This window comes from Sander lucioperca, chromosome 24 (assembly GCF_008315115.2).
Source record: "Sander lucioperca isolate FBNREF2018 chromosome 24, SLUC_FBN_1.2, whole genome shotgun sequence".
Lineage (NCBI taxonomy): Eukaryota > Metazoa > Chordata > Actinopteri > Perciformes > Percidae > Sander > Sander lucioperca.
In genome coordinates, this window is record NC_050196.1 from 9,465,163 (window position 1) to 9,480,162 (window position 15,000).

Consider the following 15,000-nt stretch of genomic DNA (forward strand, 5'->3'; position numbering starts at 1 on the left):
TGTGTGTGTGTGTGTGTGTGTCCCAGGGGTCTGCAGTAACGAGGCAGCCAGCTGGAAGTCTCCGGTTCCCTCCCACTAGCTCTGGGTGATTAGGGGCTAAACCCCTGGGTAAGGCGACACGCAGGTCTCGGGGAGACGGAAGGAGAGAGAGAGAGAGAGAGAGAGAGAGAGAGAGAGAGAGAGAGAGAGAGAGAGAGAGAGAGAGAGGAGAAAAGAAAAGGGAGGGCTGCTCACCCTTCACAGGCCAATTCAAATGTTTTCCATCTTATGTGCTGTTTCCACTGCTGAGTGACACATATGTCTAGCTGGAGCAAGTAAGCAAATCTAAAAGTCAGGTCTTCGTCGGCCTAGCTGTAAGGGAAACGCTCCTATTTTTAAAAATGGGGATCTAATATGAGCCCTGTCAGCATCATAAATGATAACTTTTGGCATTACAAACTTTAACATAAGCCACAACACTACCTATTTTGGGCCATATACTGTATAGTAGAATCAGAATCAGGTTTATTGCAGTTTGCATTTGCAAGGAATTTGCCTTGGTGTGTACAACGTACATACAACGTATTAGAAAGGAAATAAACAATGAAGCAAAGTACTGCTACAGTCAAGAACATACATACAGAATACATATATTACTATAAAAAGTATGTTAAAAGACACTAACAAATATATGCAATATAACTTTTTTAGAAAGGAAAAGAAGGCTGCAAGGATTGTCCAGTGTGTGCAAAAATATTGTGATGTGCAAAAGTTCAGAGTATATATAATATATGCAATGGCCAGGGATAACAGTCTAGGATGTGTGTTAATGTAAGGTGTAGAGGCTGTCAGTGGGGGTCCCGGGCCTTGTTGATGAGGCCCACTGCAGCCGTGAGGTTTTGGTCCTGCCAGAGGGGAGTGTTTAAAAGAAATTGGGGAACGGGGTGGGAGGGATCGCCTACAATCTAGAAGTAGTTAAGGGTCCATTCAAATCAAATGCACACACTCTAAGGGTCTGTGTTAGTTAAGGCATTTTGCTACAGGTAACCGGTGAGAAGATGAAACACAGTTATGAAACATGATGTCCAGACTGAAGGCTTCTCAGCCACAAGGAAAGTTAGTTACTCTCCACTAAGTCAGCGATCATTTTCTTCCCTATCTTCTGTTTGTGAGGTTATTCGCACAGTGCTACAAGCTACTCTACTTGTTTATGTGCACAAACTGGTGTTTGACCACAGCAACGCGTTCCTGGATGACGCTGCACTGTGCTGTTGAGACTTCAGTTTCAGGACTTAAAATTATTTTGAATATATGGATTCTACGTGTAATAAAATATTATTTTTCCCTGGGATAAATCTAACTGGGGAAAATTCAGGTGCATGTAAATGCAAATAAAATTGTTGGTCTGAACAGCAAGTGTTAACGCTTTCATTAACTGGCTCCAGTTTAAGTTATTAAACTATATCAATCAGCAACAGAGAGCAACAGAACAGATTTGAAAGTTTACTTCCCACCCTTCAACAATGGCTCCCACTGTAGTTATTATACAGAAGCCTTGAGCTTAGCCTCTCCCTTGTTCTGCAATCATATCCCTGCGTCTCCTCTGCCCAGTCCCTTGAGTCGAGCTCAGCACCTGTTGACTGGCCAATTAGAATGACTCACTCACCACAGATTAGGTCGCACACAGCTTGTGTGTTTATATGTATATGTGTGTGTGTGTGTGTGTGTGTGTGTGTGTGTGTGTGTGCATAATCAGACTTCCCTTGAGGATATTCATGGACTGTGGTGACGTGAATTTCTATATATATATATATATATATATATATATATATGTGTGTGTGTGTGTGTGTGTGTGTGTGTGCGTGTGTGTGTGTGTGTGTGTGTGTGTTGCCGATATCAGTAGAGTGGGCTGGGAGGCCTGACCACCCAAACAGAGCGTTGGGACCGGATACACAGGTGGTCCCAAGAATGAACAGCACTGCCTTGTCAGTCAGCAGAGCAGGAAAGACGGAGCCACACACACACACACACACACACACGCACACGCACACACGGACAGACATACACACATGCGTTGTGAAGGCTTGAGATAAGGTGAGAAAGCCCCCTTACCCTGCCCCCCAAAAAAAGCGAGAACAGAGAGAGAGAAAGAGAGAGAGAGAGAGAGAGAGAGAGAGAGAGTGAGAGAGAGATCTGAAATTATGATGCGAGGAGACAGAAGCAGATGTGGAGGGAGTCTGGGTAAAACATTCCTCCATGTAAAGCTCGGCGAGGAGCGGAAAGCACTAGAGAGAGAGAAAGCGAGACTAAGGTCAACCTCCTCATTAATCCAGATTAAATGGTGAAGGCCACCAGGGGAGGTATAAGAAAGAAAGGATGGAGTGATATAGGGGTAGAGAGGGGGGAACACCTGGGTCTTTAACCCAGCTCAGGGCCACCCAAACAGACAGGAACCTCCGCTGGCTTCCCCATTCTTCTCTCATCACTCTCCTTCTTTTTTCCCCTTCTGAGATCTTCAATTTCCCCATCTTTTCCACTTGAATATTCATCTTCCTCTCCTTCTCCGCCACCACTGTGACCTCTCCCCTTAATATCTCTTCATCACCTCCCTGTGCACCCTGTTATTTAAATGCCTCTGTCATCTTTGCACCTCATCTTTTCCTCCTTTCTCATCTACAGCGCTATTTTTAGCTTCTCCGAGGTAATAATAAGGGCAAAGCTGTAATATGGAGCAACAATAAATTCATGTGTGGAGTAATCCTTTGACAACGTAGTATCCTGTGGGCAAATGTGAGACTTATGGATGTTAAATGCAGGGGGAAAATACCATAACTTTGCTATACAATCACTGACAAACTCACCTGTTTAAATGAATTAACAACACAAATCAAAAAAAAGTACTAGTTTAGGTGAATAAGCACTATTAAATATGTTCTTTGTCCAATTTTCTGAATGACTAAGGGATACATGATGAATGATGAAGGATAAATTCCTGTAGTGCATTGGTATACAGGTCTGGATGACCTTTGACACTGGCATGACATGGCTTAGTAGCCCAGCAGTAGTAGCTCTGAATGGGTTGCCTTTTGTCTGCTCATATGGGAGTACTTATATTTCTTCAGGGAGGTGAGTGTCTTTCTTTGCGAGGTGAGTATCTTAAGTTTGTGTTTTTGTGTTGGACATTGATTTCATCAAAATGATAGGTGATATCATTGTAAACACATTGTATAAAAGCAAAGATAGGGGAAGTCCTGGCATCTTGTAATAAATAACATTTGTGTACCTGTGTGTGTGTGTGTGTGTGTGTGTGTGTGTGTGTGTGTGTGTGTGTGTGTGTGTGTGTCTGTGTGTCTGTGTGTGTGTGTGTGTGGCCAAGCAGCTGAGGGATTAGGGGGTCCACGGGCCTCAGTGACCCACAGTGAGTTCCTTATCCCTGGGTCAAACAGCTGGCTTCAGCCTGGTAAGGAGATGCATGTGTTTAGTCTGTGTGTGTGTGTGTGTGTGTGTTTCTGTGGGCCTTTCCTAACCTGGAATGTCCTCAGACCATGTTTAATGTCCACAGTATTTAAATTTTTACATAAATTTGGATTTAATGTAGCAGATCCAAATAAAACATTTCAACTACGCATGTGCCTCAGTGAGTAAGAGAGCGAGCCAGAGGGAGAGTGCACGGTTGCATTTGTATATTCTGAGTGTCAGAATGAGATCTCTGATGTGAGATGAGTGAGAACAACTGTAAGTTTGTGTGCTATGAGTATGCGAAAGAGAAGGAGTGTGAAGGCTGAAAGGAAAAAGAAATACAAACATAGAAGGAACACGCCAAAAAAGTAACTAAATAAAGGTAACCATTAACCTACATGTAAAAGATGTTGTGTATTGGTTTACCCTTCTGCCACTAAAAACACAACAGGTGAGTTACAGTTTCCTGAGGACGGGATGGAAATTTCCTCCAGAGCTTTTGATTTACAATAAACATGCCAAACATGGCAGATTCCTACCGAAATAAAACATGGGTTGGCGTCTACAATGACAATTAAAAGAGCTCCGCTAATTTAGCTTAAAAAGAGCTTATGACAACAAGAGACATGCAAACAGTAGGCATGTTGTCATTCAGCTGTCAAGCGAGTTTCACGCACACTTGTGAAATGTCAAAATTAAAAAAATGGAGATTTGATGTTTCCGTAAGCGATGTTGAAAGAAATAGTTTTGAATGAATGTCAGAAAAGAAAAATTGAAAGACTTTCAAGAACACATTAGTACTTGATAGGTTGTTATTTTTCTCTGTGTTATTATATAATGTACTAGTGATATTGTAATACAGCTATCATAAACAAAGCTGCTATTCACCGCACACAGACATAGACATGGCAGTGACAGTAGGTACGACATTACTAGGTAATTTACAGAGAACAGCAATGAAACATCAATCTTCACCAGCAAAAGCATTTCCATCCTTATTCATCGCGTAATTTCTTTACATACGTACATTTTTATTTGATTTGAGCAAATGTATGTTATTGAATCTCCACTTGCCCTTTAAATGGGATGCATTCATGATTTGCAACAGGCCAGAAAACGGAGACGTTGTAAAGACAGGGAGAGGCACACAGAACAAAAAGGGACTTCCTGTGTGGGTAAAAAGACGAGCCATGTTCAGCAGGAGACAGGCGAGCGAGACAGATGTAGCCACTCGTCTGTCCCTCTGAGGTCTATATAGAGCAGCAGTGCAGGGTGTGATGTGAACCACAGGGACCAACTAGAGTGGAAAGCTGTAATGACACGCCGTGTAATACATCTGACTCACACTTCGGGAACATCAGCACCATATACCACACTCTCAACCACCCTCTGAGAGTGTGTGTGGTGTGAGCAAACGACAGACGGAATATTACCTCCATATTTATACTGTATGCCTGTGCATGTGTGTTGGGAGTGCATATGATTACAACGGTGAAAGGAAAATGTGTGAGTGTCCATCTGGGACTGGGAGAGTGTGTGTTGTCATTGAGGCATAGCTTCCGCTTTATGACAGTGAAGAATTTCTGTGTATGGTGGTAGCATGGGGAATAGGGGGTGGGGGTTACCCTGCACCTGCCCCTAGGAAACGGAAGGAGGAAATTAGTAACCACCCCCCCACTCCTTATTAGAACCCTAAACTCACCATCCTGGTCCCCCAAATACCCCCGGCCCTAAACAGCTGGAAAACAACCATGTGTCTCCGTCAGACTTGCACACAAACACTCACAAATACATTTGTTCACAGATTTCACATTTAGAGCTTTAAAACTATGTTATGCAATGAAGGTCAATTCATTATTTTGCTTGAATTTGCCAATATTTTAGTTTAGAAATGCAGGATTCCACAGCTAATGTACCAGGGAAGCTTTACATAATTTATATTAGGACAAAAGTGTCCAAATGTATTGCAATTTTGAACAGTATCTGTTGGATTATGAGGTACTTCAAGTCATGTTCTATTCACTTATATTTTAGTCACTGTATGGAGGTGTGGGGTAACACATTTACAACTAATGTAAATCAATTATATATATAGGAAGAGCAGCTATAAATAAGGCGGATTCAAGGAAACATACTGTTTATAAAGTCATGGTACAGTTGTATTTAGTTAAATTAAAAATGTTTCTAGTTATGTGGTGTTGTCTGGAAATCTGCAGTGGTGGAAATTGCAATTCCATAGTATACATTATTCTCTATCTACAACTACTTACCTGCTCTGCCTTCTGTTTAAAGTTTAAGGATGTACGTAAGTATGTTTGTCTCCCTTTGTTCACACAAACATGCATAACAAATGAGTGCAACTGCTTAAACACTGAACTGCACTCACCTAAATTGCATTTGCACATTTCATTCATTAATGTGGGAACATACAGTACAGATGCATATGTAAGCACATCTGCCAGCTATGTGCTCACCTGTTAGTCAACTGACGAGGACCAGACACGGGTTGCATGCAAAATGCATTAATTGCTCTGCAGAAAAACAGCTGCTGCACTTCACTGCCAAACACTCCCACACAGACATTCATATGCATGTCCGCACATATTTCCTGGGTAAAATGTTTAATGTGTCATAATTTGTGGAGAGATACCAGCGGCGTTGCAGCAAAAAAGTAGATGGAAATGCCTTCATTTATTCAATATAGCAAAACCACTGTGCTTCGATGATAAGTTGTAGCCAGAGCCAAAACGTGGTCATCAATTATTGTGTGTGTTTATGTAAAAGATGTAATACAGTATGTTCAGTAAGTTGACATAGTCATTAGTGTATGATGCATTGTCCAGATTCATCCTTGTCCTAACACTGCACAAACACAAACACAAACACACACACACACACACACACACACACACACACGCGCAAAGTCATAGCGCTAATGGCGCTGTGCTAGCTGAGTGCTACAGACACAGAGCAGGCCCGGCTGGCTCCGCAGCAGAGGAAACCATTAGCCACTCTGGCCCTGGCCGCCGAGGCAGCTCTGCTAATCAAACCAGGCTATGTCAACAACAGCAGTGGAAATTGACTCTCACCTAGACGCACGTGCCTAATCTAAATGGGGCCGTGTTTACACTCTTTGCTACTATATACTGAGCAATGACGAGGAATGTGTAATGTAGCAGTGGCAGGTAGCCGTGGGTCCGGCTGCAAAGTGGGGGCTTTCGCTTAGAAATGAGAAGGTGAGGAGAGACGGGAGGCACCAGGGCAAACAGCCTGTATGTAAACTAAGAATAGGTACTCTCCCATAAAGCTCATTGGAACATTTAATGACTCATTCATCAGACTTGTATCAATTATTCTACAATATTCTATTTCATTTGATTCTAATGAGTTGTACTACATTTAAGGCATTTAACTGCTGCTCTTATCCAGAGTGAATCAAAATGACTGCATGAGAGCAAACTCATTTAAATTCTAGGGCCACCAAATGTACGTGCAGCCATTACTGAGGAGGTCAAAGGCCAGATTTACCTCTTGGACAGTACTCCAAGAGGGAGAGTAATCATGTAATAGAGACGTTCTGGGAAAAAGCAGAAACAGTCAATGACAGAAACAGATGGCTAATACAGAAACTTTTAGGCTCGCCACAAATCATATCACATTTTTCAGATCAGTTCATGCTAAGTTTACTGTATGCCTTTTTATTCTATTCTATATTCTTTGCAAAGTAGAGAACATTTGAATTCATGCTGACTCCTGCGTCTCTTCCACAGAGCTGCCCGTCCATCTGTATTTGCGGACTGAATGTCATGCAGACTTGTACATGACAGTTTTTGTATTTCTCACCGAGCTCATGGAGAGCGCAGAGGCCTCAAAGTGTATATCTTTTGTTTTATTTATAAAGCCATGATTTTATTTTTTTCCATACACAGACCTGGGAGACCGTGGGAGAGAGGGATGGAAGTGAAGGGGGAAGATGGAGAGCGAGACGAGATACAAAGAGACGTAAGAGAGATATAAACAGAAGCCACACAAAAACGCAGACAAAAAGGATTGATGGAATCAGAGGACAGGAAGAGAGAGTAATTGTAAACAGGTAGAGCCACTGGTGCCTTTAGCTGTGCGTGTGGCAGAGCTGGCTAAAGCCCTTTCATTTCCTACTGCTGATTCCATTACATTTTTCTGTGTCTGTGCACAAATACTGTTAGCTGGACAAACACTGCTGTCTCTGCACACCAATGGGGCCCGTTCCTTCATAAAGGGCCCGCAAATAACAAAAGGGTCAGGACAGCTCTCGGGAAATCAAACAAAATAATCCGCACATTGCTTCAGATGCTCTTGGGTTGCTTATTTAACAATAAAAGAGGGGGTCACATCACCTTTTAAACCAATCACATAGGGTCCTGGAAAGACATCAGCAGCTGTTATGAGGCAAACGCAGAAAAACTATTGTGAAGAAGGACTCTCCAGGACCCGAGAAATTAAATCAGTTACGGAGACAATAACTCTAACTGAGTTGGGTGAGTTTAAAGTGAGCCATTCGACAGCTGGACAGCAACGGGTGGGGAAACACTTGATCACTTATGAAACTGTGAAAAGCAGGATTGGGTTTTAATAAAGATTGGGCGGGTGCGGTGAAAATATGATTTCTTCGCTGACCTTGAAAAAGCCATCCGGATTCATCGAGAGCTCCAAACTACACGCCCTAACAATATTACTGCACTAAAATAATAACAGACCTTTGCAATAAATGCAACCATCCAACTGTGCGAGGAGCTTATTTCCAGTTGACAAAATCAGACAATGAAGCTAAAATGAATGGGTAAATTTTAGATGGGGTTTCTCATTTTTAATATTCCTCTCATCTTTCCTTATTTATTCATACTATTCTAATCAACAGACTGCTTTCACTCAGAGGAGGGCTGAGTCATTTATTCTTTTCTATTCTGTGTTGCCAGGTGTGTCCAGCCTGGACATGGCTCATTAGGGCCTGAGCAGACACAGCCCGGGGTGAAACGGTTCATGTGCTGAGACATGGTGGAGAAGTCCAAGTGGCTGTAAGACTGGGAAGTGCGTGAAAGTGTGCGCGCTTTTGGAGGAAGGTCAGGTGTGAGTCCTTAAGGGACACTTTCCCACATACCGAAGGATACTCAACATGCTGAGGACAATCAAGAGGTTGCCCTCTGTTTTTTTTAAAGGAGGAGCAGAGAGCGCTTGGTGAGAGCACCTAGCGTTCAGTCATTCCATAAACGACGAACCTGAGAGGCCCCTTGGAATGAATGACTGCAAACACACAAGCAAAAAGACGTACTTGCTAAAAGATCTTTAGGAGTCCAAAATGGGTGGGCTGACTGACTGACCAGAGCCATCCAAAAGAGACCAGATCTGAAAGGGACCCCGAGGACAGTCAGACCCAGACTGAACCGCACAGACCCAAACAGAAAGGATCGGCTGTGAATTAACAAGCAGCTATGTTTTTCCTGTGCTTCCACCTGAATATTAGACATATACTGTATAAGACTGAATATAATTTGCACCCGGCTGGACTTGGATCCCATGTTGGGTCTTGGTTACTAGGAACCAAATGGACCTGCGAAGACCTTTGCCACTCGCAAACGCACACACATTGCGTCTTTCTCAATGGGTCATCTCCACAGTCCAGATGTGACAGGAGCTTCACAAGGCCAGTACGGTGTGCTCTCTGACTCACTGGCCATCGGCTTCACATTAATCAGCCAATTATCAGCCCCGGCCGGCAACGTTTGCCGCGCCAACCCCGGCCCCCTAATCCAATCACCTTGGGGGAGTGGGTCAGGGGGTGCTCTGATTGGATAACCCGGGGCTGGGTCGCTGCGCCGCTGACCTGCTGCTTTGAATTGGTAATGATGTTAATGTTCTCCATATGGCCGTGTGTGTGTTTGTGTGTGTCCCCAAGCATAGAGCCTATTCGCAGGCTGAGCTGCATCCCGGTGTTAATGGCCAACGGAGAGAGGGAGGTAAGAGCCAAAGTAGCACTATCACCCTCCCTGGGGCAAACCTCTCAACGCTGCCACTTCCCTCTTTCCAAATCCTCACTCCCAGACTTCAGCTTCTCTTGTTGGCTGCCGTGCCGTAGCTCTCGGCACTCGGTGCCAGGCTGAGGTTTACTTTCTTTCCCTGCTACTTTGGCATCCACCCCTTCAGGTCCAAAGAAACTCTTGATTTGATTGGTGGGAAGAGCCAGACAGATCTTGGCATAATAAAGTTTTGGGCTGCGAGATTGTGGTGAAAATAGTTTTCTGATACAATCAAGAAAGTAAGAAGGTAAAAGGGCATTTTGTTTGACTGTGAAAAAAGTGGTATATACATTTCTTAAAGGGGTACTAAGCAGTTTTTTTTTAGCTTAATTTACCTTAACTGAACAGCTTCGGAGTCATTGGAATGGTTATATGACTTTTTTGGGTTGAATGGTGGTCGTCTCGCTTCCCCCTAGCGCCTGTGAGAGGAAAAACCAACCTTGCAACTTTCGGCCGGCGAGTCGGCGGCCTCAGCGTCATGGAGTATCACGTGATATCAGGTCTCGCGATGTAACAAATTGCTTCATGGCACTGCACACATACGCCCATACAACAAGGTAGCAAGGTAGCCATGGAGTTTTTCACACTATCGTCATGGCTGAGCCGGCAAAAAAGAAGCAGAAGGCTAGGAAAGCATTGTTGGAGGAACAGAGGAAGAGGAAATGGCAGGCTGACCGAGCGAGGAGTTAGACACAAGTAAACATAGGAGCTGCCAAATATCTATTCTGAAGCTGTAGGGGGAGCTCTATAGAGAAAACAGCGAAGAAATGGCCAAAACTGCATAGCGCCCCTTTAAAGCTACCAAAAGTCAAAATCACTTGGGCATATGGAAAAAAGAAAAGTTGAAACTCCAACAACACTCCACCAAGATTTTGAAAAACACAAATTAAAAAGACCACAGCATACTGTGCTTACATTAGTAGAGCTAAAATGTGCATGGACATATTGAAACGTAGAAACACAACACTGAAAGTGAAATATTTAAATGTCTGCCTGAACGCCTTGATTCTGCCTCGATTTCATTGCCATCCTTTTGACTCATATCTTTCCTTTCTCTCCATATGCTCCATCTGTGAGGTGCACCACTACATCTCCTGTACTATCCATGCATGCACCCGCACGCACACACACACACACACACACACACACACACACACACACACACACACCTCCTTCACTCCCACCACTCCAGCTGCAGCCCCAGCCGGCTCCACACAAAGGCAGGGCAAATGTATGCTAATGAGAGCCAGGCCAATGGTGGAGCCGCACTCATTTTGAGAGGAAATGGCTTTCAATAATGGCAGCCCCCGGGGGGATTTTGCACAAAGTTCAGCTCCACTTTGAAAAATGCATTCAATTCACTGCTGTGTCTGCTCTCTCTTTTTCTCCTGTTTTTCCCCCTCGATGAAAAAAAAAAAAAAAATTACCGGAAATATATTTGCGTCCCTTCCTCCTCTCGCCTCTGTGTTTATGCTAGGGGGAGTCTGAGGGGTTTTGGGGGACTGAGGAGTCGTGATTTATTTTTACAGAAACATAAGACACAAGACCACAAACATGTGACTTTGAATAGTGTTCAAACTCTATCTGGCACTTTCCCTGTGCATTTTGTTGCTCGTGCTTTTGCTCTTCTGCTGAGGCATATGTCCCCAGAAGCATGTTAACTGTAACATATGCATTTCAAACAGATGATATCATATGGGTCTTGGGCCTAAAAATACTTCAAAGAGGAGATGAACAACAGTTAAACAACAATGACAACATTTCTTGAGGTAATAACCATTGTTTGACTTTTTATCTTTATGCCTAAGCCAGAGAATATGATGGCTGCTACTACTTTATTGCTTAAATATAGTCCAATATTTCAGAAAAAACACCCTGCTATCATCATGTGTAATATGCAGAACTGGAAATGTGCTAGTGCTAATTAAAGCCTCAGATTAATAATATGCAGTGAAAGCATTAGAACAGCACTGGAAATGGCAGAAAATAGAGCAAAATGCCAGTCATGATTTCCCAGAGTCCAAGTTGATGTCTTCAGATTTCTTGTTTTGACTCACCAACAACGTAAAATCCAAATCAATTTAATTTATAATGATACTGAGCAGCAAGCCCTCAAATTTGAGAAGCTGGAACAGATAATGGTTGGTCTTTTTTATAGCAATAAAATGCAAGCACAACTTTCATTTCTGCCAATCTGAATGGCTGGAAAGGTTTTCAATTTTCCGGACTTGCTTTTATAGTATTAGGAGGAAAGTTTCAATAAGTGGATGGCATGACTTCTTTTCTCTGTGTTTCTGTACGCAAGTATAGTTTGAGCTGTCAAAGATCATGCAAGTCTCCCTTTGTGTGTCTGTCTCCATTTGGGTTTGTCTCCACAGTTACAGTTGGCCAATCTCTCTACCCTCTGCTGCTTGGTTATGTCCCTCCTCCTCTCTCTCAGATTCTCAGTGTGTCTCGTCCTTCCGTGAGCCGGGGCTGATGTCTGCGCTCCCTGGTGCCTGTCATATCATGAGGAGCAATAACCCGTGAAATGACTGTTCTCTTTTTCTCACTCTTCTCCTCTCAAACCTGGTGTCCCTCTATTCCTCATTCTCCTCCCCTCGCTTTCCTCGCACCACGCTACTCCACGCTCCACTTAGCTGTTGAGGCCACGAACATCACAAAGATGGCGTTTGCTCAGCGTGTGCATATACACACTCGCGCGCACGAGTCAGGTGTGGTTGGACTGATGTATGTATGCTGCAGCACAGCTGGGAAATGTGGAGAGGTATGTGTGTACACATGCCTAATTTGAAATGAGAACATTTAAACAAATATAAAGGAACATGTGCAGTTCCATTAAACCCACACTAGAGGAAGATGATAGACATCCTTCATAAGAGCTAACCATCCTCTCTGCGTGCATGTGTGTGTGTGTGTGTGTGTGTGTGTGTGATCCTCCTGCCTGTGCCCTGGTCTCTGGAGAGCTGAACACTCCTATTCCTGGGATGAGGAGACACTCCCAAGGCAAACACTCCAGATTTAATTATAAGCTCTAAGGAGGATTAGTCTGTGCCTTGTGTGTCTGTGTGTGTGTGTGTGTGTGTGTGTGTGTGTGAGATGGAGACACAAAGGGAGGGAGTGGCAAGAAGTTATCCCTTCATTTACTGCATTGACGAATACAACACACACACACACACACACACAAACTGGTCTCACCTGGGGTGTGTGGGGTACTGCTGGTCCACCTCTTCGTAGCGGGGCACGGGTCGAGACTCAGCTCCTCTGGGTGCCATCTGAGAGGAGACACAGGACAATGAATGTTAAGTATGTAGACTAAAAAAGGTCCAAGGTTCAGTCACTTAACAGTCCAAATATCCTTGAGCAAGGTGTTGAACTCACACCACCCTCACTGGAAATTCAGTCAGGTAGAGATCTGATGAAAACAACAATGTGTTAGCCTGTTTGCCGATTTGCTGTTTGTATAGGCCTACTGAGGAAGAACACATATATCCCTTTGGCTATATGTTCAACCTCAGTAATATTTCAACTCAGCGGATGTACATTAAGTGTTTAAAGCCTGCAAGTGTTTGTGTGCAGCCTTGTGGTTTCAGTGGGAACAAAAAAAAACAAAGAACGGGAGAACTCATGGAATGCCCCAGATGTGGTAACATAAACACACGTAACCACATGTAAGCGCCGTGCCCCTCCGATGAACATGTGTGTTTACGGTTCATGCAAACACACCAGTCATATGAAGAAAATTACAGTTTTGGGCAGAGGGTTATTCACACTCATCTAAGCCACGTCGATGCTCAGGCGGATAAATATGGAAACGCTGTTTACATGAAAACGACTCGGTCAATACTGGAACACCGCAGTAGCAGAGCTAAATCTCTTCTCCTTCGTTCTCTTTCTGTTGGCAAACAGTGGATTAAAGGCATCATGTGGTTGGGGGAGTAGGACAGTCGCAGCTTTACCCAACTCCGTCTCAGAAGGATAAACCTCTATTCTGTCGCCTCCTGCTCTAAATGGTAACTTACAGACGGGTGACAAATTGCAGAAAAAATCTGGATAAATAAAAAGTGGAGAAACATAACGAATGCATTTCATTCAGGGCATGAGGGCTAATCGTTTGATTTTAAAGTAAAAAGTTAGCGCTCTCAACCACCATCATCAAAACACCCAATGAGGGAATATCTCACCAAGAATGGTGTTCCAGAGACCTACCTAAAGTGTTTTAGCAAGGTGTTGAAACGCTGTCATCCTTTTTTTTTGGTGTGAAAAGTGGTGCGTGGATCGAAGGCTAACATGTAGATTAAAAAAAGATGTGGCGTCAAATGTAGTTGCGCAAATGTGGACATGGTGTAAGGTTACGACAATACAAGGGGGGGGGGGGGGTAAACAAGGGGTAGACAGAGAGGAGAGAGCATACCGTTTCAATTATCTGTAATCTAGGTTCTGGGCTCGGAGTTTCCACATACAAACACAGGCTGTTTACCCAGTGGATATTTCATCAGTCAAACACACCATGCACCACTGTAGCGGAACATGCACACACCAGCACGCTGGTCAAACACACCAAAGCAGCCGCACATACAATAAACTGACATGTACATGTGTGTACATAAGAAAGCAATCACAGGTCTGACAGACACATACACACAGGGAAATCTAAAGAGGTAAACAGTGATACGTTTGATCCAGGCTATCAAAGCGACACCCACATACACAGAATTTAATATCACACTATAAACTATACCTAGTCTAAATCACTCCAGGCAGGACCGGTCTATTGTTGTGTTTCGCATGAACGTATGAGTTTAAACTCATTGTGCATGTCAATGCAGCAGTGGAGCATTACCAGATATCATTAGCATGTCTCTGTAATGTAGGGAGTTCTAATGTCTCTGAATGGGAGCCAGGAAGTGAAAGCACATCAGAGGCAAGGCTGCTGCTCTATCAAATGGCCTTGTGCCTGTGTGTGTGTATATATGTTAATATTATGGTAGTCGGGGAGGCCGTGTGTCTTTGTGCCGCAGGTTTAATGTGATGTCGGGAAGTGAATGCTCTATCTTTGGATGGCGGTGCGTGTGCGTTAGGTAGGGGACATTATGCAAAGAGACGCATAATGTGAGGTAAAGGGGACATTAGTCTCAGGAAGAAGCTGGGACTCAGGTGGAAGATTGTGTGTGTGTGTGTGTGTGTGTGTGTGTGTGTGTGTGTGTTGAACAAGGCATAATACATCTTCTGAGTATGAAGCGGGGGCAGAAGGGAAGAGGATGAAGAGGAGGGGAGGAAATGTGTGTTTAGATATAATGAGTAAAATTATTTGTCCATTGATTGTATTAACATAATAGCCTGCAGCCATTGGTCTGATTGATTTGGTTATTACCTCACACACACACACACACACACAAAACTAATTTCAGTTTCAGTCCCCCTTGCTGTAAAATAGCAATATAAAATTCATCCAGGTTAGAGTGAAAATGCTGTCAGACTTCTGAGGCCTACAGTGACCAAAAAGTCT

The 15,000-nt window shown here is 43.6% G+C and overlaps 1 protein-coding gene across 3 annotated transcripts in view; it reads right to left on the reverse strand.

The window, feature by feature from the left end:
• Positions 1-15,000, reverse strand: part of pard3ba (par-3 family cell polarity regulator beta a) — a 143,360-nt gene that overhangs the window by 1,275 nt on the left and 127,085 nt on the right. For all 3 annotated transcript variants that reach the window (XM_035998616.1, XM_031291945.2, XM_035998617.1), the window contains one exon: positions 12,690-12,766. In XM_035998616.1, the coding sequence (XP_035854509.1) occupies positions 12,690-12,766 (77 nt within the window). The remainder of the gene's footprint in view (positions 1-12,689; positions 12,767-15,000) is intronic.